The 26,689-nt window shown below is 41.3% G+C and overlaps 1 protein-coding gene, 1 long non-coding RNA gene and 1 pseudogene across 10 annotated transcripts in view; 1 reads left to right on the top strand and 2 right to left on the bottom strand.

The window, feature by feature from the left end:
* MAPRE2 (microtubule associated protein RP/EB family member 2) overlaps positions 1 to 12,315 on the bottom strand; it is a 133,495-nt gene extending 121,180 nt beyond the window's left edge. Inside the window, exon 1 of one of the 3 annotated variants that reach the window (XM_053913419.1) lies at positions 12,215 to 12,315. Coding sequence is in view for 1 of the 3 variants with exons in the window: in XM_045187961.2 (XP_045043896.1) it covers positions 10,606 to 10,629 (24 nt within the window). In the remaining 2 variants the exon portion in view is untranslated. The other 2 variants (XM_045187962.2, XM_045187961.2) reach the window with 2 other exon arrangements.
* LOC112322695 (uncharacterized) lies at positions 12,214 to 22,807 on the top strand. Of its 7 annotated transcripts, none has more exons than XR_011650480.1 (7): positions 12,214 to 12,322; positions 15,724 to 15,837; positions 16,122 to 16,177; positions 17,207 to 17,407; positions 19,337 to 19,539; positions 21,701 to 21,828; positions 22,525 to 22,807. It is a non-coding gene; the product is annotated as an uncharacterized lncRNA (long non-coding RNA). The 7 variants fall into 7 exon arrangements; XR_011650481.1 differs by having other exon boundaries at positions 21,691 to 21,828; XR_011650478.1 differs by having other exon boundaries at positions 20,142 to 21,828.
* A 691-nt stretch (positions 22,808 to 23,498) lies between these two features.
* Positions 23,499 to 24,369, bottom strand: LOC112322949 (ATP synthase F(0) complex subunit B1, mitochondrial pseudogene; annotated as a pseudogene).
* Between the last annotated feature and the right edge of the window lie 2,320 nt (positions 24,370 to 26,689).

Raw genomic sequence — 26,689 nt, 5'->3', positions numbered from 1 at the left:
TTTTCCTTGGGAAAAATGCAGGAGAAGTCGTGTAGAATTCTGGCAGACAAGAACAAACAAACCAACCCTTGTGTCTTCCGACTTCACAGAGCAATGAGTGGCACCCTGATGAGGAGTTCATCAACAGGTGTCCTGGAGCTAGCCTCCGTTCCCAGCCTGAACATCGAACATCACATTTCTAAGGAGCAGAAGGGAAAGTTGTGGTTGCCTTGGACTTATAGCACCAGCTGGATGTTGGTATGACATGTGCTCTCTGGTTCAGCTCGCAGTGCATAGATGGAACTGTTCAAATCAACATTGCCTCTCTTCCAAATTAGGCACGTTGCAAGAAATCACATCATATAATATTTAGTCAACTGCCAGCCTGTCTAAAGCTGATCACTATGCAAATCATCGTTGCACATAGTAGTCACCATGAAGACCCACACACGTTACCTAATTTGATTCTTACAAGAATCTGGTGAGACAATGCCAGACTCTATTGTCTCCATCTGACAGATGAGAAAACTTGATGGAAGGATGTTGGTGAAGGATGTTTAAGTAATACCTCCAAAGTCACCCAGCCAGTCAGCGGCAGCAGAACTAGTTTTAAATATCAGGCCTTCTGATGTTCTCACTCCAGTTCCAGAATTCTTTCTATGATATAACACTGTAACTTCTAAAAAAAACAAAACAAAACCCAAAACAAAAAACAAACACAGACAGGTGGCATTAGGAAGTGAAGTTTTCCACAGTGGCTGCCCCAGTCTGCATTCCCACCAACAGTGCTCTAGGGTTCCCTTTTCTTCACAGCCTCTCCAACATTTGTTTGCTGATTTGTTTATGATGGCTCTTCTGACTGGTGTGAAGTGGTATTTCATTGTGGTTTTAATTTGCATCTCTCTGATGGCTAGTGATGCTGAGTATCTTTTCATATGTCTCTGGGCCCTCTGTATGTCCTCCTTGGAGAAGTGTCTGTTCAAGTCTTTTGCCTACTTTTTAATTGGGTTTTTTGTCATCCCAGAGTGGGGTCATGTGAGTTCTTTATATATTTTGGAGATTAAACCCTTGTCTAAGATACCATTGGCAAATATGTTTTCCCATATAGTTGGTTCTCTTTTCATTTTAATGCTATTTTATTTAGCCATGCAGAAGCTTTTTAATTTGATGAGGTCCCACTTGTTTATTCTTTCCTTTATGTCTCTTACTTTAGGGGACATATCAGTGAAGATTTGGCTGCATGGAAAACAGTATGGAATCTCCTCAGAAAACTAAAAATGGAACTGCCTTTTGACCCAGCAATTCCACTGCTAGGATTATATCCTAAGAATCCTGAAACACCAATTCAAAAGGACCTATGCACCCCAATGTTCATAGCAGCACAATTTACAATAGCCAAGTACTGGAAGCAACCTAAGTGCCCATCAGTAAATGAATGGATCAAAAAACTATGGCACATTTACACAATGGAATACTATGCAGCAGAGAGAAAGAAGGAGCTCCTGCCCTTTTTGACAGCAGGATGGAACTGGAGAGCATTATGCTAAGTGAAATAAGCCAGGTGGTGAGGGACAAATACCATATGATCTCACCTTTAACTGGAACATAATCAACAAAAGAAAAGAGCAAAAAAAATATAACCAGAGACACTGAAATTAAGAACAATCTAACAATAACCAGAGGGGAGGGGGGAGGGGACAATAGGGGGAAAATTTTTCAGGAACTACTATAAAGGACACATGGACAAAACCAAGGAGTAGGGTAGAAGCAAGGGAGGGAGGTGGGTTTGGCTGGGGTGGGGGGAAAATGCAGACAACTGTAATTGAACAAAAATAAAATAATCTAAAAAATTTTTTAAAAAGTGAATTTTTTTAACTCAAAAGGAATTTAAATCTATGCAACTTTCTTTAAATGACTTTTAAAACTTAGAATTTCACAAGAATAGATTGGAATTTGCCACAGGCTTAAACACATGCCCTTTGTTCAGTTTCAGAGGAACCTAGGGATATGAATATACGAATGTGTGGTGTTGGCACGTGAATATTCTTGTGTCAGTTACAACATGAAATGAAGAAGTATAAAAGAGACTCGGTGATTTCAGGGCCAGGAAGTATGTGCCACCTGCTCTATAGGCTATTAATCAAGAGCAACAGACTCTTATTTATAACAGGCTGTCGAGTGAGTGCTTATGAGAGTCATTTTCAAATTTACATTTTTCTTATTTTGTTATATAAAACAATATTAGAAATGGTCATTTAGGATTTTCTTATGAATAAGATAGAAACATAACAATACCTTGAAGATATTTGATCAAAAGAAGCTATTTTTTCTTAGGTGTTAAAGGAGAGTTTATTAAAGATTATTTGAACATGGTATTAAACAAAAAGACCAATTTCTGTGTGAGAAACGGAATCTTCTAGTTGAGGGCTTCTCAAACTTTAATGTACCACGTTAAAGTGGAGACTCTGATGGAGAAGTTCTGGGGTGCAGCATGGAATTCTGACTTTAAGGCACTCAGAGGTGAGGCTAACACTGCAGGTCCTGGGACCACACTTCACTAGCAAGGCATCACTGGGGTCACATGGGATTAAACTTCTGTGGCGTTACCCATCAACTACATGCATTAGCAACAGCCACGAAGTTGACGGGTTCGAGTTGCTCCACTTAAGCTGTTTACCTATTTAGGTATCTATGGAAGAAAAAGCAGCCACATGCTAAACCTGACAAACTCAGGAGACGCCTGCCTGGCAGGCCTTACAAACTCAAGAGACCTAAAGTAAGGACACGGGTGGTCTGAAATGAAAAATCCCTAACTAAAAGCAGTTCAAAATGGGCAGTCACATCCTGGGGAGGTAATTTTCCCTAACAAAGGTCAATCTTCACCTTAACTGAGCTTGTCTGTCATCTTTTTGCATCTAAGATAAGAAACCAGATAATATGCCTTCAGAATATCAAAGTAATTTCTTTTTTCTGGACCCCTCAAAGCACAATCACCACACCAGAGCGAGAGACCACAAATCCCCTCAATTAACATGTTATTATCATGTTAATTGCTAACTGTTCATTATCCCATCTGTACCCGCCTATGTAAAAGAACTATGTCAACTTTTTCCTTTTTATCCAATTCCAGAGATTTTCTCGCTTTGCTTTCTCCTGCCTCCCTAATCTATCATCAATGAATTTCATGTAAACCCCCTTATGTCTCCCCCTTTGATTCTGAAGTATAAAGTAAGTGGTAAAGCTTCCATTTTCCCAAGCATTTTCTCAATCCCTTGAGATTTTACTTCCTGGCAATTGCCAGCTTGGGTCAAATAAGCTCATAAAAGTCTTACAGGTTTGGATGTTCTTAGGTTGACATATCTATTATATTAAGAAATCTTGAAAGGATAGAAAGTACCTGAAAATATCTTCGGAAATAAAAAGATTGCTAATTTTCTAGTTCTGGTTTTATTTTTTATTTACCCTGTTAATTAAGCAACTTGTGCAGAAAACTACAAGTAATGGCTTGATTTCTTTTTCTTTAGTAGGTAAAGGCAGTTCAGATTTTTAAATTTATTATTCCAGAAATGTGGTCTCGGAGAAGATGTTTTACAGACGAGGAAAGATAGCCTTTTTGAGATTTATTATGGGATAAAAGTAGGTTTACAAAATTTAGCAAAAAAAAAAAAAAGAGAGAGAGAGAGGAAATGAAAACTCCAACCTAACAACAACCCAAAATAATGCAATGCCCCATTAAATTTGAGAAAAGGTTAGATTTTTTTTAGTATGAGTATTCCCCATTCAATATATGGTACCTACTTATACTTTAAAAAATTACATTGTTTATCTGAAATTCAGATTTAAAGATTAAGTCAGATTAAATTGAGATTATACGCTTAATTCTTTAGTGTGAATCTATCCCATGCAATATATGGGATATACTTATACTAAAAAAAATCACTGTTTTTTGAAATGAAGATTTAGCTGATGTCTATTTTACCTGGCAACCCTAGACCCCAAATTCTAAGCGACCTTGACGTGCTGGAAGAGCAGATGCTGGGGTGGGGAATGAACAGACCCACAGGAAGTGTTTAGCCACTCCAATTGCACAGAGAATTACTTTCTGGATTTGCCAATACCACACGGAACACTTGGTTATTACCACTCTGATTTGTGGAAACTCCTTTTAGGAGATTTGGGCCCAGAAGACCACCACACTTTAAAAACAAATTAATGATAGAGGCCTAGCTGGAAGTAAAGCTAATGGGAGTCTTATATCAATAGCTTCCTTTCCCGAGAAAGACCAGGTGGGCAAAGCAGGATGATTTTGTTCTATGTCCCTCTCTTTTTCACTTTGTAGGGCTGAAGAAACTTCGTAGGGGAATGGAGACTGTGGTGTCTCGATTAGACTTATTAAAAGTTCTTATTGCTCTGGCTGGTGTGGCTCAAGGATTGAGTGCCCGCCTCAAACCAAAGGGTCATCGGATTGATTCCTGGTAAGGGCTCATGCCTGGGTTGCGGGCCAGGTCCCTGGTTGGGGGCATGTGAGAGGCAACCACACATGTTTCTCTCCCTCTCTTTCTCCTTTCCTTCCTCTCTCTCTAAAAGTGAATAAATAAAATCTTAAATTTTTTTTTTTGGCAAGCTGATTGGATTTAAGATTATGTTTGAAAGAAGGAAGGAAGGTATAAGGTGGTTGCAGGCACTTTCTTATCGCTTTCTTACCTCTTGTTGAAAGCAGTCTGGACCAGCCTTTCAAGAGGGTAGAATCTAGTGCTCTGACTTCACTTGTATGTATACATCCAATAAAAAGTTTCATATACTTTAGCAAAACTAAAAGGAATCGTCTCATTTTTGCACCTGCCTTTTTTTACTTCTTTTCCCTTCTCCCACCAACTTCAAATACCAATAGTCATTTCTGCCATGGTGTTTATAATTAATTCTAAGTTAGAACCAAGGTTTGTCTCTGCTTAAGTAACTGACAGTTATGAATTCCCTACTCTGGTGAAAATGTAGTAAGTCCAGTTAGGTCCTAATTTAGGAACTACTGTGGAAAGAACTAATGTGATATTTGTATGTACTGCATGCTGTATTAAAATATATTTAGTAAGACTGTGAAATCTAAGTTATGATAAGGGAGGCCAGTTACTTTCACTGTAACTGTTCCTCACCCGGTCAGCGCAGGAATTAGACCATCTGTCTCCACCTGTGCCCCCTCCCCTCTCAGGGTCCAGTTACCTCAGGAGTTGGTTATCCACATGTCTGTACTACCAACAGTCCTAGAATGGGGATAAACACATTTTTTTTCCTTTGTCTTCAGAAATGATTTAGCTGATCTCAAGTACCTCAAACTTTATGTAACATTATGTATAGTGTACTGTTTGATGTAATGAAAAAGCAACTCCTCTTTTTAATTTCTATATATTGATCTTCAAATTGCAGGTGTACCGATTCTGGAAAAGATGAAGAGGACACCAGTTTTATATATAACCCTTAAAGCTGCTCTATTAATCTAAGCGCAACCCATTTGCAAATGGTCTATGGCATTAACAAGTCATGAAAAAGAGGAAGTTCTCTTAACTGAAGGAAAGTTTATGAAAGGCAGTCCTTACCAAAAAAAAAAAAAAAATTAAGACAAGTTCCTATCGAAGTAGTTATTGTTCTTTCAAACATTCTTTTTAGCATCTTGATAGCAATCTGTCCAGCCCTGGGCAGAAGGCAAATAATCTGAAGACCAGAATCTGGTCTATTTTTAAATTTGAAGATTGCAAACTAAATTGTCCATGGCATAATGTCAGCCTTTAGTGATGTAAGTGACTATATGTATATCTACTTATTATTTAATGATCACTGCCTTTATAAATAGCAAGCAATTTACCTTAAGTATATACTTCAGAAGAGTAGTGCTATTTCCAAAGGCACTACTATGAAGTGGCAGTCAATGGACATTTTCTAAATCTGAATAAATGTTAAATTATGTCTTCCTACACTAAAATAAACAAGCACACAAATGCCCTCACAGGTCGAAAAGGAAGTTGCTACCGCTAAAGAATTAAGGCCAGGGTCACCCTGGGCCTTGTTGGCAAGAGAGGGTTACCCCATTTTCTGAAGCTCTGGAAACAGTGCCAGAGCTGTGGAAGTCAGCATTGCCCTACTGGGCCTTGCTCAGGGACAGGAGTTTTACGATGAGCTGTATCACTAAAATTCACTTGTGTATTATTTATAAAGATACTGCTTTTGCAAAGTAAATACACACAAAAGGGGGGTATGAAACTTAACCGTCTTTAGTGATTACTTTGAAAACAATTTTCCCTCCTTCTCTGCAGCAGAAAACACTGAAAGCAAACTAAGGCTTTAAGTGAGCAAATTAGCATTCAGAGCTGAAGTATGTTAAAACTGGATAAATCAAGGGTCTGCAAATCTGGTCTGTAAATATTCAGTCAATATTTTAAGGTCTGTGGCCCATACGGTCTTTGGTCAACAGCCCACCCAGCTGAGGGAGCACAAAGGCAGCCCTAGACAAGATGTGAGCAAGTATGGCTGTGTCCACTCGACTTTATTTTGGACACTGAAATTTGGATTTCATGTCATTTTCAAGGGTCTCAAATAGTTTTTTTCTTTTGACATGTTTTCGACCATTAAAAATACATAAAAACCAACCCTAGTGTATGGGCATTACAAGAACAGACCGGAGGCCACAGTTTGCTGATCGCTAAAGCAGTTGGAGCCACGGGCTTCAAGTCAGCCTGAGCAACATGTCGTTGGACAAAGTTTGTCAGCTGTCAATTTTGAAGCATGTAGATTATTAGACTATGTTTGTTGGAAGCAAATTTCCCAATGATTCTACTCTATAAAGCTCTACGATAACAAACCAGAATTTTGCTTACTTTTCTGGAAATTTATGGGTATAAATTTGGGGCAAAAGTTTTGTGCAATGAACAGATTTGAAATACTATAGCCAGATTTTTTCTGATGGAGGAGAATACATTCACTTTAAATGTGCAGGTTGGAATATGTAAGAGAGCTGGATTTAATCTTCGTGCTCTCCAATAAGTGGATACTGCAGACAGCCTCCCACGGATGGAACTTGCTGTGAAGGAGATGTGAAAACGTTAAGTCAGAGGACCATTTAGAAAAGATGCTGGACAGGGCACTTAAGCTTTTGTTGGCTGGCAGAACTAACCTATAAGGGTCCTAAAGAGAGCTTTGCTACGACTTAGGCAAAAATTTTAAAACTTACTTTGATTATCTAGATGAGAAGCTTACCATGGTTCAGAATGTTTGGGGTTGGCCTAGGCCAAAGGTTATTTAAGAATAAAGTCAGGGAGAGCATGACATAATGTAAATAGTTTCTCCTATTTGAAGGAGGGAGGAGATAATTAGAACTGAACTTGTCTTACCAAAGCTCTGGGCAAGATTACATTGAAACCTATTCAAGAAACAACCAGTATGATGTAATAGACACTGGAAAAGGAATTAGTACCCCAGGTTTCTTGCCTTGGCATTGCCACTTTGAAAGATCAGTTAATTTTTGGACTTTGTGTTGTTTGGCATGTGGGAATACTATTTGCCCAATTATGCTTAGGCCCTGATATGTTAATAAGACTGAAGGGCTGTATAAATTTAAGGTAATAAGACTACCTTAAATAAGACAGTTCTCATCAGTTCTCGAAAACCTCAGAGCTTCTGGAGTTGAGATTGATGCCCTTTCTTCCTACCTTACCCCTTTGTCCTACTTGTAAACATTACAGAGTTTGGTATATACCATCTCTGAGGAAGAGTTTCCCATCTACCTGGGTTAGGTCCCATTTTTTTGTCTATATTTCAGCCTTTCAGTATCTTACACCTCTGAAAAAAAGTGGTTGGAATTTCAGAAGTGCACATCCAGCCCCTTTTCCTAAGCTACACAGAAGTGAAAAACGAGTGCATTTACATCATTCTGGCCTTGAGAAATTCTCCTTAACATTTATTTTTGGTGGTATATGTAAAAAATAAAATACATCCAACTTCCCACTTTTGAATATGCTGGCTATTTAAATGTACTTGTGCTATCTTAATGAAGGCGGTAGGCAGATGACAATAAAAGCTGTTTAACTATTAACTTGCTATTTGTCCTACTCTGAAATAATTCTCCTAGCTAGTGAATTCCTTTAGGCGTCCACATAGTTGGATAGGTGTTTTTTCCTCAGTAACGGGTACAGAGTGAACTTTTGTAATGTAAGTATTATAACAATTGTTGGTTATGCTCAGAATGCTAAGTTGTTTTGTGTAAAAATGTAAGTGAACAAGTGAGCTGCCATTTTATAGCCTGTGAGAACTGTAATAGGCTTCCCCCAGCTGCTGCTAAGGCGCTGGTCCTTGGGGGTGGGCGGTAAGGCCGTGTTGGGGTCAGGCCCTCACTTCCTACAGCAGTTAGCACCCCTCCCCGCAGCGCTTGCCCAGCATTCCCCCACACCATGGCCTCTGTCTGCACCTACAGCCCTTATCCTACACAACCATGAAGGTGACTGATGAAGGTGCCGGAGGATAAGATCGATGCCCTCCTGGAAGCAGCTGGTGTAAATGTTGAACCTTTCCAGCCAGGCTTGTTTGCAAAGGCTCTGGCCAATGTCAACATCTGGAGCCTCATCTGCAACGTAGGGCTGGTGGGCCTGGCCCAGCAGCTGGTGCTGCACCAGCAGGAGGTCCTGCCCCCTCCACCACTGCTGCCCCAGCTGAGGAGAAGAAAGTGGAAGCCAAGAAAGAAGAATTTGAGGAATCTGATGATGACCTAGGCTTTGGTCTTTTTGACTAAACCTCCTTTGTAACACATTCAATAAAAAGCTGAACTTTGCGGCGGGGGGGGGGGGGGGTGGCGGGGGGGGGGCAGAATTGTAACAGACCTTTGGCTCATACATATTCGGAATGTCTGTCTTGGAAAAGAAAACTGAATGTACTTAGGATGCTTTGCTCACAAATGTTCGCCCCACCTTCTGATAACATTCAGAACAAACAAGCAGCATGGATAACATAAAAGCCTCTGTGCTATGGGGGCTGCAGACATAAAGGCCCCTCCGAAGAGGCAACAGAACACCAAGCAAGGTAAATAAGTGCTAGGAGAGGTTCAAAGTACACAAAGTGCACTTCAGTGCTGACGGTACTGAAAGTTTGCTGGGCGCTGGTGATCCTCCTTCAGAAACAGTGGGGAAGAAAGCCTTTGGGCAATGCTGGAGAGAGTCACGGTGATATAAAAAATAATGAGGAAAGGAGCTGTATAAAAACTAAAAGTAATAGTAAGAAAGAGAAGAAAAATAAGTATTTAATAAACGTTGTTTACATCTTTAAACAGGTCATCTTATTTAGGCTGACCCTGTGGGGATATTTTTTTTTAAAGCAGGAAATCTTCAGTTAATAGCAAAAATAAAATTTCATGTAAAATGTTAGGATAACCATTTCTATTTAAATAGACCCTTTAATCCACCCTTGAATGTGTAATCAAACAGTATTTGACATTTTGTATTTGAAATGTATGGATTGCAAATTCATCCTATTTCACACAATTGAAATTACTCTAACTAGTTCACACTTTTCCAACAATTTTAAAAATATGCCTCAACTCCAAAGAGATTACAAGATGTCTAGTTAGTTGACTTTGTGTTTCCCCTTCCAACAGGAGAAAACATTATTTGAAGCAGGTAGAATGGGAGCTGGAAAAGGGAGAGGCTCCTACGAGCTGACAGATCCTGAACAGATATTCAAATGGGCTTTCAAAGGAGTGGCGTTTGTGCGTGTCAATAAGCTACTCCATGTAATTACTTCCTATTCCCGGCTCCGCCTTGGAGTGCAGCCCACTGCTGACTCACCAGACTACTCCTAGTTAGTTTCTGCTGGGTTTCCCACTGCCTGCTACATGTGAGGCAGCGCAGGAATGAAAGTTTCTACCCGTCTCCTTAACAACCTCAACAACTTGCAGCAACCAGGCACTGACAGTGAACTTCGATCTTTCTACTAAGAACCAGACCCTAGGCAGCGAGGGTGAGAAATGATGTGGCAGGCGTCAACTGCCAGCAAAGCTGACGGATGACAGTCCCCACCCTGGGGCATTCTTCAGCAGCACCCAGTTTCAGCGTCTTTACCCCCACCCACCCAAGTAGTTAAACTGGCACCTTGTCTCGCAACGCCTGTAAAGGCTGGCCACTGAATTCTTCCTTTGCATCAGTGACTCAAACTCTGCTGCACAATGGTATCCCCCAGAGATTAAAATAAAGCACTGAGTGCTGGCTCTCATCTGCAACCTGTCTGACTTAACTGGGTATGGAGGACAGATGGACGTCAGGATTTGTCAAAGCTCCCAGGCGATTCTAATTGGCAGCAAAGTTTGGGAACCTTTGCTTTGGAGAAGCAGGGTTCTTCCCACGCCAGACAAACCTACCGGTTTAGCTTAGTTAATGACCCCTTGGTGGGCTCCCAAACCTCTCTTGGAGACCTACTGACACATAGCCCCTGATATCCTCATTGATTCGACAGAAAAGAACGTTAGGAAAGCAGTGGGCGCATTTCCAGCGGGGACCCTGGCTAGACAAGGACCAGTGCCCATTTGCTTGCTAAATACAAAGCTAGATTTAGCGTCCAAGAGAAGCAATGCAAAGGTGCCATTCTTTTGATTACCTTTTGATCTCTGTTCTGTTTCATTCCACAATGTCTTGTTCGGCACAGTTGTAAGCCTTGGGTCCTCTCAGACTAGGAGCAGGTGCTGCGCCCGAACCTCAACCAAGACGGGACTGCACGCTTCACTTCGGCTGGGACGGAACCGCCGCCTCGCAGCGCGGCCCCAGGGCAGATACTATGCTAATCAAGAAAGTTCTACCGTCTCCCCGTGGGCGGGGGGGGGGGGGGGCGGGTGCAGGTTTGAACGCTTAACCCTTGATTTTACATGACTGCACTATAGAGCGTTTTAGTGACCTCCTCTGGCCTAGCGGGTCAGGACCACGTCCCAAAAAGGGGAGGGGGAGAAGAGGACGTGAGCCAGCGATGGAGAAAACACGCAGGGAGGAGACAGTAGTGTCGGCTGGTGCCGAGATGAAGGGATGGCTAATGCTAGGAATATTAATTACTCCAAGCGCTAGTGACCCAGCGAGGACTAGCAGAAGGGGACTGGGGGTTAAGACAAAGGCTGCTCCTGTTCAAATGGCTTCAGCGCCCCTTCCTCCGAGGTTACAGCTTTGCCCTCTACGATGGCCGGCCCTTGGCATGGGACTGGCAGAGTGACTCAGGGGTGACCAAATCTACTGGCTCTTTCGGGGTTTGAAAGTCTGCATTTCCGAGCGCTCCAGGTTCACGGGGGATGGTCTTTCTGTGCCCAACCCCTCCTCCGGCCCTTTGTGGGGTTTCTGGTCTTGGCACAGCCCTTCTAAGGGTAGGCTGAAGAATTCCGGATGGAAGCAGAGTGGGGAGTCGCTGAGTAGCCCTTGCCCTGCGCGCAGGTTGCTCTCTGCAGAAGAACCATTTGGGCTCATAGTAACTCTTTCCCACCGACCCAGCAGCGAGTTCCGGGGGCCAGGGGCAGAGCGAGGGCGGGAGCTGGAGCCGGAGTGGGGAGCAGTGGGGCTGGTCTCCGCCGAAGGGGAAGCGCCGGGGGCAGCAGCTGGGGTAGGGGTCCGGGGTTTGCTGCGCTGCCGGCGGGCGCCAGAGTGCTGCACTTCCTGGTCTGCCCTAAGCGCGCAGCCCCTGCCGGCGCCCAGAGGTCTCAGCCCCTGCGCCCCAACTCTGGCGTCTCTAGGGTGGTGCGCTGGGGTGCACACCCGCAAGATCCGCTTCTTCACCAGCGCCAAGTGTCCCTGTCCTCGGCCCTCAACCCCCGAGCCAGTCCACTTTGCTTCTGCCAGCGTGGCAGTCCGGACTCCCTCCCCTTTCCCGGGGTGTGCAGCGTTGGGGCCCCAAGGAGAGGTGGCCCGCAGGAGCGCGGCGGAGCACCCCCGGGCCGCGGCGCAGACCCCTGCATAACTTCTTGCTGGGCTCGGAGACCCCCAGTCCCACTGGCTCAGCCACCGGCGGACTGCAGACCCCGGGCGGCAGAAGGAAGTGAGGCCAGTGCCTGGCCCGGGAGGGACCTCGCCAGGGCAGGGGTGTCGGGGTGTGCAGGGTGGTACCGCTTTAAATGCACTTGACTCACCTGCTCCGGCGCTGTGGCCTCCTTCCTCTACTGACAGCTGGGGGCTTTGTTTTCTCCACCCACCCGGCGGGTCGCGCTCCACCCCCACCGCCACACGTGACTCACCGTCTGCCACCGCCGCCTCTCGGCTTGTCCACCCCGGGAGAGCCGGGCCAGCGCCACTACCGCTTTCCGGGGGTGCGGGGTGGAGACCCCAGGCGAGGAGAGGTCCAGGTAGGTCCAAGGCTACCCACTGGCGGGTCAGTGGGAAGGCAGCATGCAGGTTAGAACCCTAGGGTGAGTTGGTGATAAAAGTGCTGGCTGGGGAAACGCGCTGGGCTTTGGGGCCACACCCGAGAGGGAGGAAGCCGGCCTGGCTTGGAGAAGGGGCTTGAAAGGCGACATACACGCTAAATTAAGTACCTGTAACTGGGGACTTCACACGAAGCGATTTGCATCCTCTTTTGACACCAATTGTTTATATTCATACCTGGGGAACTGATAATGAGGAGCAAAGTAGTTTTGTCAAGAACATTGTTAATTACACTGGACAATTCTAAACAAAATAATACGATTATTGATTAGGTAATAATAAAACAAGTTTTATTGAGGTTTTAGATCTGCTTTCTGGTGTTCTTGAAATTTGGATTCTATTTGGAAAATGGGATCCAGGCTGGATAAGCTCACTAGAGGTTACTGATGTGGGCACCTATCCATCTGGAGCAGCACCTCTTTTGAATGAAATGAATTGAGAAATGTCAAGATGCAGCTCCATATCCGCTGCTTTTGGAAGCGCTCCCAAACTTTGCCGATCTCCAGTGTTTGAAACTACAAGAACCTGTAGTCTGAATCCTTCCTTTTGCCCTGGGAGAACGCGTCATACATAATACCTCCGCACACCCTCCCACTTGTAATTCAGGAAAAAGATTGTCTTCACATCCCCAGTGTCCATTAAATTGAAGTGTGCATAGCGCGGTGACTTAGCCCAGTGCAGAGGGATCACCTGGGGGCCTTGTTAAAACCAAAGTCTGATGTAGTGGATGTGCGGTTGGACCTGAGATTCTGCCCAGTACTCCCAGCTGACGCCATTGCTACTGGTTTGAGGACCACACTTTGAGTAGCAATACTTAGGGCACCCAATTTGCATTGGTCAAACTATTTTGAGTCCTGACTGCATTACTTAATAGCTCTGTGACTTTAGGCAAAGTTTCTTAACGTGTAAGCCTCCCACGTTGTAAAATGGGGATGTTACTAATACGCACCTCAATCTTGAAAATTAAATGAGAAAATTCATCTGAAGTACCTAGGGTAGTGTCTGGCACACACCCCTGGGGTTTAGAGATTGTTGAGGTCGTCCTCGCAGGAGGAAAGCTGGTGCAAACTCCAACACACCTGCAGAGGGAGTAGTGTGGGCGCTGAGCACAGGGGCTAAGGCAGCCAACCCAAGAATGACGACTGCACCCCATAGTGCCTTGCAGGGGCCAGATGTGAAGAATAACTTTGCTGAGTAATCGAAGGACTCTAATACAGAGCAAATCATATATGTGTAAAAGTTCTGTTTGGAGCAGGAACCTTGCTTGCTTGAAGATCAGGGACCTGCACTTGGTCATGGGGATAGAGAGGCAGGGGCTGCTCTGCCTGCTCTCAGCACTGGAAGAACTTGATCCCTGTGTCAGTGGAGACAGTTTTATGAAAAAAGATTAAAGCACCAAACGGTGTTTGTGAGAACACGGTTCCCAGTAAACTAGATCCATAGTGTTTACCATGCGGGAAGTGGCTTGGAAAACAATCTGTGGTCAAAATGTGAAAATTCCTGAAGCAGAAGTACCTAGGTTTTCTTGCACAGCACCACGTGACAGCTATTTTCATTTGGACATTTTTAAAGAGTTTTTCTCTGTACCTTTTGTCATTAAGTTCTTCTGTCAGCTTACAGCACTGGATCTGTAAAACCACCAATCGTAGTTTTCAGGTTTAACCAGGGAAATCCCATAAAACAAACTGCAAAGAAAATAAACCCCAAAATGTGTTTATTAAAGAACTTTGAAATATTTTTTAAAAAGTTCTCCTGTTTCATCTGCAAAACTTTAAATCCTTATAAAATAGTTCTGGGACATTGAATTAAAAAATAATTTTGCTTTTTATTATAGATAATGTCCAGCTGGCTGTCAGATGGGTAATCTATTTTGATATCTGAGAGAGTAAATGAATTGTTAAGGAGTAGTACATTTTTATCCTCATTAAAAGCCTTGAAATTTAAATTTCAATGAATTTATTAATGAAGATATGATATTCTTAGCTCTCAAAATGAATGGGTATTGTCATCCTACTTCTCATATCTCCCTTCTTCAACCCTCTTCTCTTTGCAACTGCCCCCCCCAAGTATGAATATTTCTTAAGAATCATTTCTTGGCTTTTTATTTTTCTCACTTTCTGCCATTTCCTTGGAAATTTATTTATGTCTTATGTTTATTGTATTTTTCAGACTGTAAGACACACCTAGGTTTTAGAGAAGGAAAATAGGAAAAAAAATTTTGAAGCAAAAAATGTGGTAAAATATTTAATAACATCCTTTAAAGCAGAAATCCTGTAGTGAGCCAGGTAAGCTACATTCAGACTACAAGATGCACCCCCATTTCCTCCCAAATTTGGGGGGGTGCGTCTTATAGTCCGAAAATATGGTAATTTTCAAGTGTGTGATTACTTCTGAATCTATCTACATTCTTAACCTGTTTCCAAGCCCTGTTTCTGCATTACAAATTATTTGCTAGGCATTTCCACTGAATTTCCCACTAGTCCAGAAGTTTTGGTGTGCTCTAAATTAAGCTCCACTCTCCTCCCATAAAATGGATTATTTCCTTGGTAATAAATCAAGATGGTTATCTGCACTGGTCCACCTTCAATGCTATTTCAGGGACTTGGACAGGATGTGGGACACACATGAGTATCCCTGCTACCTCCTGCTGCTACCAGATATGAGTATGAGACTTTGCCTTGAACAGTGACTGGAGCTCACTCATATATAAAAACAACTCACTGGTATATTATCCACATATGAAGCAGTGGGCTGCTGCACAAATGGTGGTCAGTGTGAATTGAGCTAGTGAGGCTGTATCAGTCAGGGTAGGCTAGATTATGCTGCTGTAACAAATACCATCAAAAGCTCAGTGGCTGCCATGGTTGGTATGGCTCAGAAGGTTGGAGCACTGTCCTGTAAACCAAACGGCTTTGGATTCAATTCTCAGTTGGGGCACATACCTAGGTTGTTGGTTTGGTCCCTGATCTGGGAGTGTATGATTCTGTGTCCTCAGGCACATATGGGAGGCAAGCAATTGATGCTTCTCTTTTGCATTGATGTTTCTCTCTCTCCCATCGATGTTTCTCTCTCTCCCTCTCTCTCTCTCTCTCTAAAAAAAGCAATGAGAAAATGTCCTCAGGTGGGGATGAAAAAAACCAAACCAAACCTCAGTGACTTAATACAACAAAAAGTTAATTTCCTGCTCCTGCAAAGTCCCCTGGGCAGCTCTTCTGGTGGCTCATCGTTTTAGCCTGCTGCATTCCTGTGACCTTTCCACGAGTGCCATGGCAATGGGAGGGTATGGAAAACTGCACTTGACACTGTCAATGCTTTCATCTAGATATGACACGGATCGCTCCTCACATTTCACTGGTCGAAGGAAGTCACATGGTCATCACCTAACTTTCAGGTGTATGTACTCAGAAGGAATGGGAAAGTATAAATCTTGGGGAGGGTAAGTAATGTCTACCACAGGGATCCATTTGACATAGGGGGGTGGTGAGGGATAAAATCAAATCAAAAACAGGCTAGGTATAGTGGGAGGTGAGCATAGAACACCAGTTGGAGGAAGGTACTCAGTTGTATGTGGAGTTTTGGGGGAAGCATTGTCCTTGTTGTTATTATACAATAGTATGGAGAGAGACACTTAAAAGTGAAATATTCTGTCTCTCTGCTTGTCAGGGTCCCCTTACAATGATCACTCCAGGCATTGATCATCTAAACTCTTCTCTGACACAGGAGCTGGGGATATCTTCCATCTTGATTATACCCGAGGACACACCAACCACTAATAGGTAAGGTTTCATCAACACAAGAAAATCTGCTAATTTTGCTGACATTGATGGTCATTCTCCACTTGAAGAGTGAATATGTGTCTACAAAGAATGAAATATTTCAATAAGATCAAATCCCTTGTTCCCCCCACCATTGTCTGAATTACACTTTTGACAAAGAATTTTCTTGTTTTCAAGGGAATGTTGAAATGTAGCCTAATGGATAAAAAACCAGTCCATAAACGAGGGGAAGAAAGTACTCATATCAATCTGAAAAAAAAAATCATGTTTTTCAACAAGTTTTTCGGCTTCTTCTTTAAAGAGTAGAGATTCTGTCGATGACACTTGCTTCTGACAGCTCCCGCCACTTCGTGCGTTTGAAAGAGATATAGCACTGATGAATGCGGTTCGCTCGGAAATGCTACATAGATATAGGGTATTATAATGTGTTGCTGGACACTGAATAATGCTTCTGATCTCAATGCTGTTGTCTCTGCCCACATCCATCAGTGACTTCATTTTAAAAACATCTACCTCTCATAAATCTACTCTCAAATAAATATTTTTACTTAACATCAGCATCTGCCTAAAGCTAATATTCTGAGAGCTTCAATCACACATTTCCACAAAAATCTAATGTGAGGTATTACAGAAAGAGGCAGAGTTTATCCATATTTTAAACTGTATGCTCAAAAACTTTTCATTCTATCTGGTTTATTTTTAGCTCAGTTCTTGCTAAGCTGTGATACCGCTTAAGTATAAATTATAACCTCAAGAGATGTGCTGCAGGAAACCACCTTGAATGTATTGTAATACCATGTAGGACTGAGATGGAAAGGTTCATTTCCAAGATACGATAGGATTTATCGAGATGAGTATTAAAGGAGGCATAAGATGACAACTTCACAGGAATCATGGCCTTGTGATGACTCAAGTTTCTTGTCAAGTAGTGAATGTTGAAATAAAGAAACAATACTACCTTCAAAGCATTGTTTGAGCTCTCCCAAGTAAATCTTTGTGATTTACCTAAAAAGTATCATGGTTTTACAGATGAAGTTAAGAAGAGACCTTAAAGGAGTCAACCAAGTCCTGATTTCTAGCTATGACCATGAGCAAAAACTGCTGCCTCCATAAGGAAACAGAATAGCAGAGTGAGAATATGCTCATCGTATAATATATATTGGTGGATACATCATAGGCTATGCTTCATGTACAGTAAAAGGAGCAAAATGTTACCTCGGCTCATATAAGGTAAGGCCCTGTGTGATAATAAGTCTATGATTTTATACCACTTTGAAAAAAACCACATATAAATCACATGAAGTAAATTAGACATTATTTATAGATGCTGCTTAGAACAGATATAGTTTTAGAAGAACCTACTATTTCTGTAGTCAGTGTTTTTTAAATCACAGTACATTTTGAAGACAGCAGATTTAATTAATTATACTGTTGATCAGTAATTATTTTTTAAGGGTGAAGCTATCTCCCAACTTAGTCTCTGAGGGCAAGAGATGAAATCTGCTAAGGTTTTCTACTGCAGCTTCATGGAGACCAAAGCCTAAATAGCTTTCTAGGGACCAGTGGGGTCGCCACTGTCTCACCTGGGGATCTCCTGGGGGACAATGTTGCCAATTTTTTAATTGAAAGGTATTCTTGATTTATTAAACATTACTTGCCAATTGCATTTTCTTTGCAGTTCCCCTATATCCTGTTCCTGAGTTGGTCATTGGCCAACCAGTGTGAGAATACTAGGTAATTGATTCCCTGTGTCTCTTTAGCATCTTCTAATGGTCTTTGATTCTTCACATTTGCTATTCTTTGGCTTTTCAAAGTTTAAAATTGCACCAGCCTTCCTGACATGTAATTTATTCACCAAATGGTTTTGCGATGCTTTCAACTGGGCGCTTTGTTAGGTGCTGCAGTTACCCAGGTGCTCTTTGGTCTCAAGGGTCTTTCAGCACAGCGGAAGACACATGTGTGCAGTGTGGCTTGAGAAGTGTTAAAAGACATGAGCAAAATGCTAGGAGAACACTGGACAGTCGAGAAGAACATAAGAGAAGAGCTCTCATTTGTGTTGGGTCTTGAAGGATGGAGAAGGATGTACCAGATAAGGATGGTTTGGGGGGAAGCGGAGTGTGCGGGCACAGTATTTTAGAAAGGGAATTTGAAAGCAAAGATATGATTAGAGATTCAATAATGATGAGAAGTTCAATGTGGCTGAAGGCTTGGGTGTGTGGAACGGAGAGGTCATTGAGGGTAGACTAAGAAAGGCCAGGTGTGTCCAGCTAAGGTGTTTGGATGTAACACTTTGGACAGTGGTATCCGAAATGGGGTGGGAACACTTCAGAGTTTAACACGTTGTATGAGATGATACACTGGGGTGGGGGGGGAGTGTGAAAACTTAAATTTGTATCTGAAAACATGAGGAAGTACTTAGGCTTGACTAATAAGTAACATATGGACTGTCATCGGTGCCCTTTCTTGGTCTGTATGTCAGACAGACAGAGGGACTTACCAGGTACTTCGAATTCTGAGGGAACGGTTGAGATCCACAACACCGAGGAGGTGTCCCTAACCCCCTTGCTCATTCTTAAAGTGAACTGCAGCTTGTTAGCAATCTATGGGTGACTGGTTAAATGGACTTACGGATACTGTCTAACTTGACTAAGTCTCACAAAATGGATAAATGACTTTAAATGTTGGAGTTAACATGAGTAATACAAATGTTATGAATTTTCACATAAGCTCATGCAAAATGCATGGATGATTTGAAAAATGAATATCATAATTTCATAAACTCGTCCAATGATGGACTTCCTCTTTGTATATGTGGTTCTCTGTGAGATGTATTTTGCAGCTCTACAGCCATCAAATAAAGCATCAAAATAAACTACTTAGAAGCAGATTTTAAACTGCTTTATCAGAAGGTAATAAAAGCTTTTAGAAATTATGAAGCATATTCAACATTCTCACTAAATAACATTTTAGTGATAGCCAAATATTTTTCTACCATTAAGAAATAGAATATAAAGTGTGTATTTCATGTATATCTCACCTTTTAAAATTTCAATTTTTATGGATACTTTTATGTGTACAATATATTAATGCACTTGTTTTAAATCTATATAATTTATAGATGAATGTGTATGTGTGAGAAAAGAAATGTTTTACTTACAGGAGTGTGGAGGCATCAGGAAGCCAAATTTGGTATTAGAGTGAAGGCGTCTATGATCAAGTTTGTGTTTTGGAAGATGACTTAGACAACACTGTGGAGCGGGAGACGAGAGACCAGAGTGCAGAAGACCAGCCAGGCGGCTGCTCTCCTGATTCAGAGGGAAGCTGATAAGGACCTGGTGATGGAGAGGAAGGATCACCAAAACGTGCGGTTTGGTTTTCTGTAGGAGTGTGTGTGTGTGCATGACGGGGGGCGGGGGGGGGGGTGAGGAGAGATAGAGAGAGATTTTAAATGATGCCTAGGTTTTTACCTTGCCAGTCTGAGTGGATGGCGGAACTGTTCCTTGGGATGAGGACACGGGAGGAGAGTTCAGTTTAGGACATGTAAGTCAGAGGTGCCCAGGGGATTCCTGGGAGATGACTAACGGGTGTTTTCAATATATGAGGCTTAGGAGAGCTTGGAGATACAATTTTATAGTAGCTTTAATTTCTCAATCCGCAGCTCTTTCTACAACTGCTGGTCTTAAAAAATATCCCTTCATTAAAAGACAAATTAACACAATAGCCTCACATTTAAATTGTTCATAATGTAATCAAAATATTAAGAATCAGCTTACCATTGCATCACCAAACAGACAATCTTAGAATTTTAATTGGACAGTTAGGCTAGTTTACTATTTTGCTATTTTTCAAGTGTTATCTAGGCTATGATTTAAGATACACACTCTCTCTGTACCGTGTTCTGTCTTTTCACACCTTAAACCTTCTTGTTCAAGCCAGTCATTTATTTTCTTTTATTACACTGCAGAAATTGTGAATGTCTTCCAACCCTGCTGTGCACCCTTCTTCAGGAATCGGGAGCACTGTCAAACCACGGGATGATAGCCCCTACCTTGTTCCCTGAGCAACTGTCAACGCATGTTCTTGCTAAGTTTTGAGGATGGTTTTCTTATTTCTTTATTGTTGTTCAGTTACAGTTGTCCCAATTTCCCCCCCTTGCTAGGATGCCTTTCATACCACACCACTTTCTCCAATTCCTTACCTTATATTTACCAGTTTAATTTTCAGGTTTCACACAATTCTATTTCTAACCATCTATCACATAAATAAGATACTATAATTATATAATGCTAAGTAGATATTTAAACTTATAATTTCTTACATCATGGTTTTGTGACATTGTATTATTTGTCATCTCAAGTACTTACACACTCTCTTCTTTATTAAAATGCAATTAATTTTAGTGCAGGGGTCTCTCTCTCTCCATTAGAATGGAAGACCCACGAGGGCAAACACTTTTGTCCGTTTTGTGTACTGTTCTATCTCCGGTGTGTAGAACTGTGTCTGGGACATGATAGATGATAAATAAATATCTAAATGATTGAATGAATATCTAAATAAATAAAGGAACAGAACAGACTCCTAAATGTCTTGATTTGAGTCATCTTCCTTTCTATTTTTTAAAATTTAAATCTAACCTAGTAACTTAGCAACTCCATCTATTTTTAAACTCAGTTTAATATAAGTTCATTGTGAGATAGTTATTTTGATACATACAAAATGTTTTAATCTTTCAGCATCTAGGAGAAAAAGTCCCTTCAATCTTTTAGCTTACAGAGATACTAAAGGCTGCAAACAAATCTTATGTAAGTCTCCCAGAAATATGTAGGTAGGAAGGTTAAGTTTAGTCTTAAAAATATAACTCAGCATTTATAAGCAAAAGTTCTTTATAGAATATGGCAAATAAGTAAATAGATAAAAATATGATACATTGAAATAATAGAACAGGAGACCTAAAAATTGATTTCTTGAAGACCATGACTCTCTGTACCAGTGAAGCACCAATCATATGCTATATTTCAAGGCATTGCTAACATAGCATTTAACCGAATGCACAGATTAACTCCTGCCATTACTATCACCATCTCATGGTATGGGCATGCTTTTTTCCCCATCTAAAATTTGAGAAGAGTAACTGGGAAAATTACCACTTAACCATCTCAGAGAAATGCAGCTGCTGAGAGTGCACATTGGCTCTGGGGACTTGGATGAGACCGCCTCGCATGGAGATAATGGATGGAGAGTGGAATCTGCAGTGGTGGGAATGTCTGGCCCTGAAACTCCCCAGTCAATTGTGTGTGGAAGAAATGCTAACATGGTTTGCCACGCTGCCATGTGTTTCTTTGTTCTCCAAGAACATCCATCCTGTTCACCGCTCATGAGTGCACATTTAATTTAATCTCATAATTAGGATTGTAAATGAGCGAATATAGAATGCAGAATACTGAGTGTCCACATAGTCCCCTTCCTAACTCTTCTTCCTCATTTTCTTGTTGTTTTTCCTCCACTCTCATAAGGATCTTATAGGATTAAACAAATTTTGGACAAGTGGCAAACATTTCATATTACCTGAAAACAAATGTGTGCTCTCAATGCTGATGACGGCATAGGAGCAGAGTCCAGCAGTCCACATAACTGCCAGGAAGACCTTTACGGTGGGTACAGATCTTCATGGTTAGCGCCAGGATAGTGGTATTGTTTGGTGCCGGGTCAGACTCACTGAGGCTAAAGACTGAATTGGCAGCATGCTGTTTATTCATAATGAGCTCTGTCCTGCACCAAGTGGAACCAGGTGCAAAATATAGAAAATTGTATGTTTAATGTACACAACTTGATGAGTTTAGAGGGAACACTTTTGATCCCGATTGGTAGAGATCTCAGATTCCAGAGGCAGAGCCCTGCTGGCTTCTCACATCAGAAGAGAGGGCTGTGTATATAGAGAGTAAAATGAAATAATCAAAAACCCCAGGAATATTCAAATAGTTAAATGGATTATGGTTATGTGGTGGATTTTTTGGTAACTTCTGAAAAAAATCCCATTAAAATATTTTAGGGTATGGGAAAACGATCACTTCAACATATTAAGAGACAGAGACAAGATTCAAAAGTTTTGAAATCTTGTATATTCAGGATAATATTTCAGTTAAATGCTTCCATATGTTTTTATGCATAGAGAAGGAAATAAATAAATGGCATTGGAGAAAATATTATAAAGTGGTGGTAGTCCTGGATCATAGGGAATATCTATCCTCTTTTGTATGTGTCTCTGTCTCTATACTAGAGAGAGGAAGAGTGAAAGGGAGGTGGGGAGAGACTGACTGGTTTTAAGGAATTGGCTCTTGGTATTGCAGGATGGTTGCAGGGGCAGACAAGTCTGGAATCCAGAAAGCTGAAGGCTGAAGAGCTGCCATTGAAATATCGAGGAGAATTCCTTCTTCTTTGGGAAACCTCATTCATTTCTCTTAAAGGCTTCAACTCATCGGATACAGCCCACCCACATTGTGGAGGGCAATCTACTGTAATCACATCTAAAAAATACCATCACATCAACATCCAGACTCATGCTTGACCAAATGACTGGGCCTCATAGCCTAGACAAGGTGACAATAAAATTACATCACAGCTTTCAAGCAATCCCCGCTCCTTCCTTTTATTTCTAGTAACAGGCAGATTTTCCATTTAGGTATCACTTCCTCCCCGTTCCGTCCATGCACTTTTCAGGCATATCTTCTTTTCCCCAGCAGCAGTGACAGTGCAGGTGAGGTGCGATGAGATGTCCTAGATGAACCTAGCAGTGCAGTGAGCTTTAGAATCTTGCCGGGAGTGCAAGGCTAGAAGCCCTATCTCCAGTGCAAAGTAGGGGTGTAGATGGAAAAGCTGGAACTGATGCCACAAAAGAAGCTTGTCTCTGGAAGGCTGACACCAGGGAAGGCAGAACGATGAGACAGAAAATGGCTTCTCTTGAGATAGCCTTCAGTCCCGTCATTAAACCAACCTTAACCTCCATCCTTCCTCTGGGTTTTCAGCTACACTAAGCCTTATTCTGCAACCACATTTCTGCTAATACACGTTTTTTCCAGTTTTTCAACAAATAGGAAATACTTTTTTATTCTTGTTTCAGCTGTGACTTTATTGCAAGATGGTATAATTTGTTACAAATTTAAACTGTAACCTGGTAGTCTTTAGTCAGGTACCAAATTTTACTAAAAGCAAACCGCTTATTCAAAAGTGATCACAGAACAACTCAAAATGCAGAGCAAGAAGGCCAAGAAACATCACTGACCAATAGACTGTTTTAATTCTCTCACTAGATGAAACTCACACTTTTCATTTTTAGGTGGGGTAAACTGTAACTCCAGTGGATGGAAATACAGAAGGGTTTGGTCACACGGCCTGGTTTCCATTTAGTCAACTGCTTCTAGCTGTCTCAGTCGCCATAGATGCATTCACAGAGCTGGCTGTGCTTGAGGCTTCTTTGCAGCTTCAGATCTGCAGTGCACTTGGCAGGTGTCTCCTTCTCCTGCTGTGCAGACAGGCTCTGCATTATGTGCTTCTCCACCCATTTTATCACGTGCTCTTGTTCCTTTTGACGCGTCATGATCTGCACTGAGATATAATTCGGGCCCTTCTTTACCTTCTCGTATCCTCTAGACGGCCATTCCTTGTAAGTAACCTTCCAGGCGATAGCAATGCTATTCCTCTGGACATCAAAAAGGTAACAGCACTTTTGAGCCAGTTCCTTCTGTGACTTCAGATCCACTGCATCCTGGATATTTTTGATGGGAGCCTGTTTTGCCTCTTCTAATTGGGCAATTTTTTGCTCACTGAGTTTATCAGCAAACTCCCCAATAGAGGCACCATAATTTTTAATTATACAGATAATCAACCCTGTTGTTAATATGGCGGAGATAGTCTCTGGAGTAATCACATATATTTCTTTGGATAGAAAATATAAGCCCAGTTCTGAGCACATATGGTCCTATTACACTGGTTTTGGTAAAAAGGAACTGAAAGAATTCCTCAGGGATCAGCCCATGATGAACTTTCCCCCGTATTCAGGAAGAGGTGGTCCAGGGGCAAGATGCGGCTGCCCACTGTGAAAGATCCTTGTTGCCTGCAATACCCCTGGACTGGGGAGGGCTGCGTTCTTGAGAGCAGACTGCCATGGTGGCAGACAGTACCGCCTGAGACAGCATGGTCAGCGAGGGTCCACTACATGATTTTGGTGTCCCAGTGACCTGGATGAGAATCTGAAAGGGGCAGAAGCAAGATGTTCGCTCACAAATCTTTAGGGATTACTTTTTATAACAATAAGGCAGTGACTATATTCATTGATTCTAAGACAAACTTTTTTTTTCATTTTAAAATCTCTGAAATTGGATGTCATGGCATGTCATAGTTTAACAGAACTTTCTTTTATAGTGTATATGAAAATAATGGTGTATCATATTCAATAACTCTCTAGGCTTGATGAAAACACAATGTTTTAGCCCTGACTGGTGTGGTTCAGTGGGTTGGGTGTTGTCCCCAACTTGAAAGGTTGCCAGTTCGATTCCCACTCAGGGCACATGCCTGGGTTGGAGGTCAGGTCCCCAGCAACTGATTGATGTTTCTCTCCCTCTCTTCCTCCCTTCCCCTCTCTCTAAAAATAAATGAATAAATTCTTTAAAAAATATGATGTTTTAAACCTGATAAAAGTTTTTTTAAGGACCTTTAGAAGGACATGACATAAACTCCTGGGACTATATGGTGACCTGGATGTCCCTATATTTTTGGAATGGTCCAAGAAGAAATCAATAATTTAAAACTTTGCTTTATTATACTATTTAAAACTGATATAAACTAGATTGATATAGAACACTTAGTTCCTCACATTGGAAATGGGAGCATATCTTTTTCCTTTAAAGAATCTGTAGGTCATTGCTTGAAATGGCCTAGCAATGGAAGAGTTTTCAGTGTCTGTTTGCTTTTTCTTGGACTCTCGTTTTGCATTACTCTTTGTTTCAAATGTCTTCAAAACCAACTCCCACAATTATGCTATAAAAGGTTCTTGCACACGAATATTGCATTAATAATAATATCATACATTATCTATATATAATACTTAAAAAAACTTTCAAACATTTTTAGATCTATGTGATTTGATTCCCATAATATTTATGTGTGTTAGGCAGGTTCTTATGATCCTTTTAGTGTTCAAAAGACTTGCTTGCTGTCACGGAGCAGTTGGTGGTAGAGATGAGACTTTCAGTGGACTAGAAAGAAAGGGCTGATAAATGAAGTTTTGTTGCATGAGGTTATGATCTGTGTCATTAGCAAAGACAGAATACAACTGTAGAGATTTTGAACCCTGGTTCAAGGTTATGGTCATCAACTCATGACCAACTTTCTCTTGACATATATGTATTTCTGTCATTAACAATGGCAACAGTGAGCTGAGGCCATTGTGATAAACTAATTTTTAAAAAGCCTTATTTATTTTGTGCTAAGTCACATCATGCTGTAAATAATTCAACAAAGAACTACCCAAGAACTAAAGGCTAAAGCACAATTGTATTTTATTAGCTTGATCTGAATTTTAAAATGGTTTGGGATGTGTCTCACATTTACATTTTCCTAAAGCACAACAGGCAGAAGGGAAACACAATGGATAGGGGAATAATTTTATATGAGAAGATAGAAAGTAGTTAGACTGGATTTAGGGTAAAACTCCAGGTGACTACATGGTTTGTTTCACTTGCTTTATAAAGGCTCTGCTTACCTTGGGAATTACAGTCCCACCTCATTCAACTACATTTACTATGTTTTATTGTAATTACTTTTCCCCACACTCTCCTCTTCACTAGACACTGCATTTCTGGTTTATATAAAACAGGAATATTGAAAGATTTCTTAAAATAGAATTTTAGAAAATAAAAATTTCCAAAACTTGCAAAAAAATTTCAGAGCCTTTTAAATAACTACAAGGCATTTTCAGAGTGCTGGATAATAAATGTAAATTTGCCAGATGAGACAGGTTTGCTAAGCTGAGCTTTTTAAGCTGAATTATTCAGTTTTACTTCTGCTAATTAGACTCTGAGATGTAATATGAAGAAACAGAACAAATATCTTCCTTGGATCACCAGAGGAAGGAAAGGGTACGAGTCATGTGCACAGAGATGGGGAGGGGGGGATTTGTTTAGAGAGGAGTTAGCACTGTGGGGCATTAATATGCTTGTTTTAGAATAAGTAAATGATCTGTCAGGGAGGGTTGGGACCCTTCTGGTACCATAAAATAATAACAGAGAAAATAGAAAAGTTTTATTTTAATATTCAGCATGATTGAATTACGTATTTTTAAAGAAAACATCTGTTAGAGATTCAAGGAGATTATTACTGATAATACATGAACCAGGGTTGTTCTTGTGTTACTGTGACAACCATATTGAAACTTCTATCTAAAGTTCTGTAAACACCAAAGTCTAAACAGAGGCACAGGATATCAGTTGTCAATAAAACTTGTTTACAAATTTTCTC

This window comes from Desmodus rotundus, chromosome 10 (genome assembly GCF_022682495.2).
Source record: "Desmodus rotundus isolate HL8 chromosome 10, HLdesRot8A.1, whole genome shotgun sequence".
Taxonomy (NCBI): domain Eukaryota; kingdom Metazoa; phylum Chordata; class Mammalia; order Chiroptera; family Phyllostomidae; genus Desmodus; species Desmodus rotundus.
Note: the sequence above shows the minus strand (reverse complement) of the source record. Positions and strands in the feature narration are given on the sequence as shown.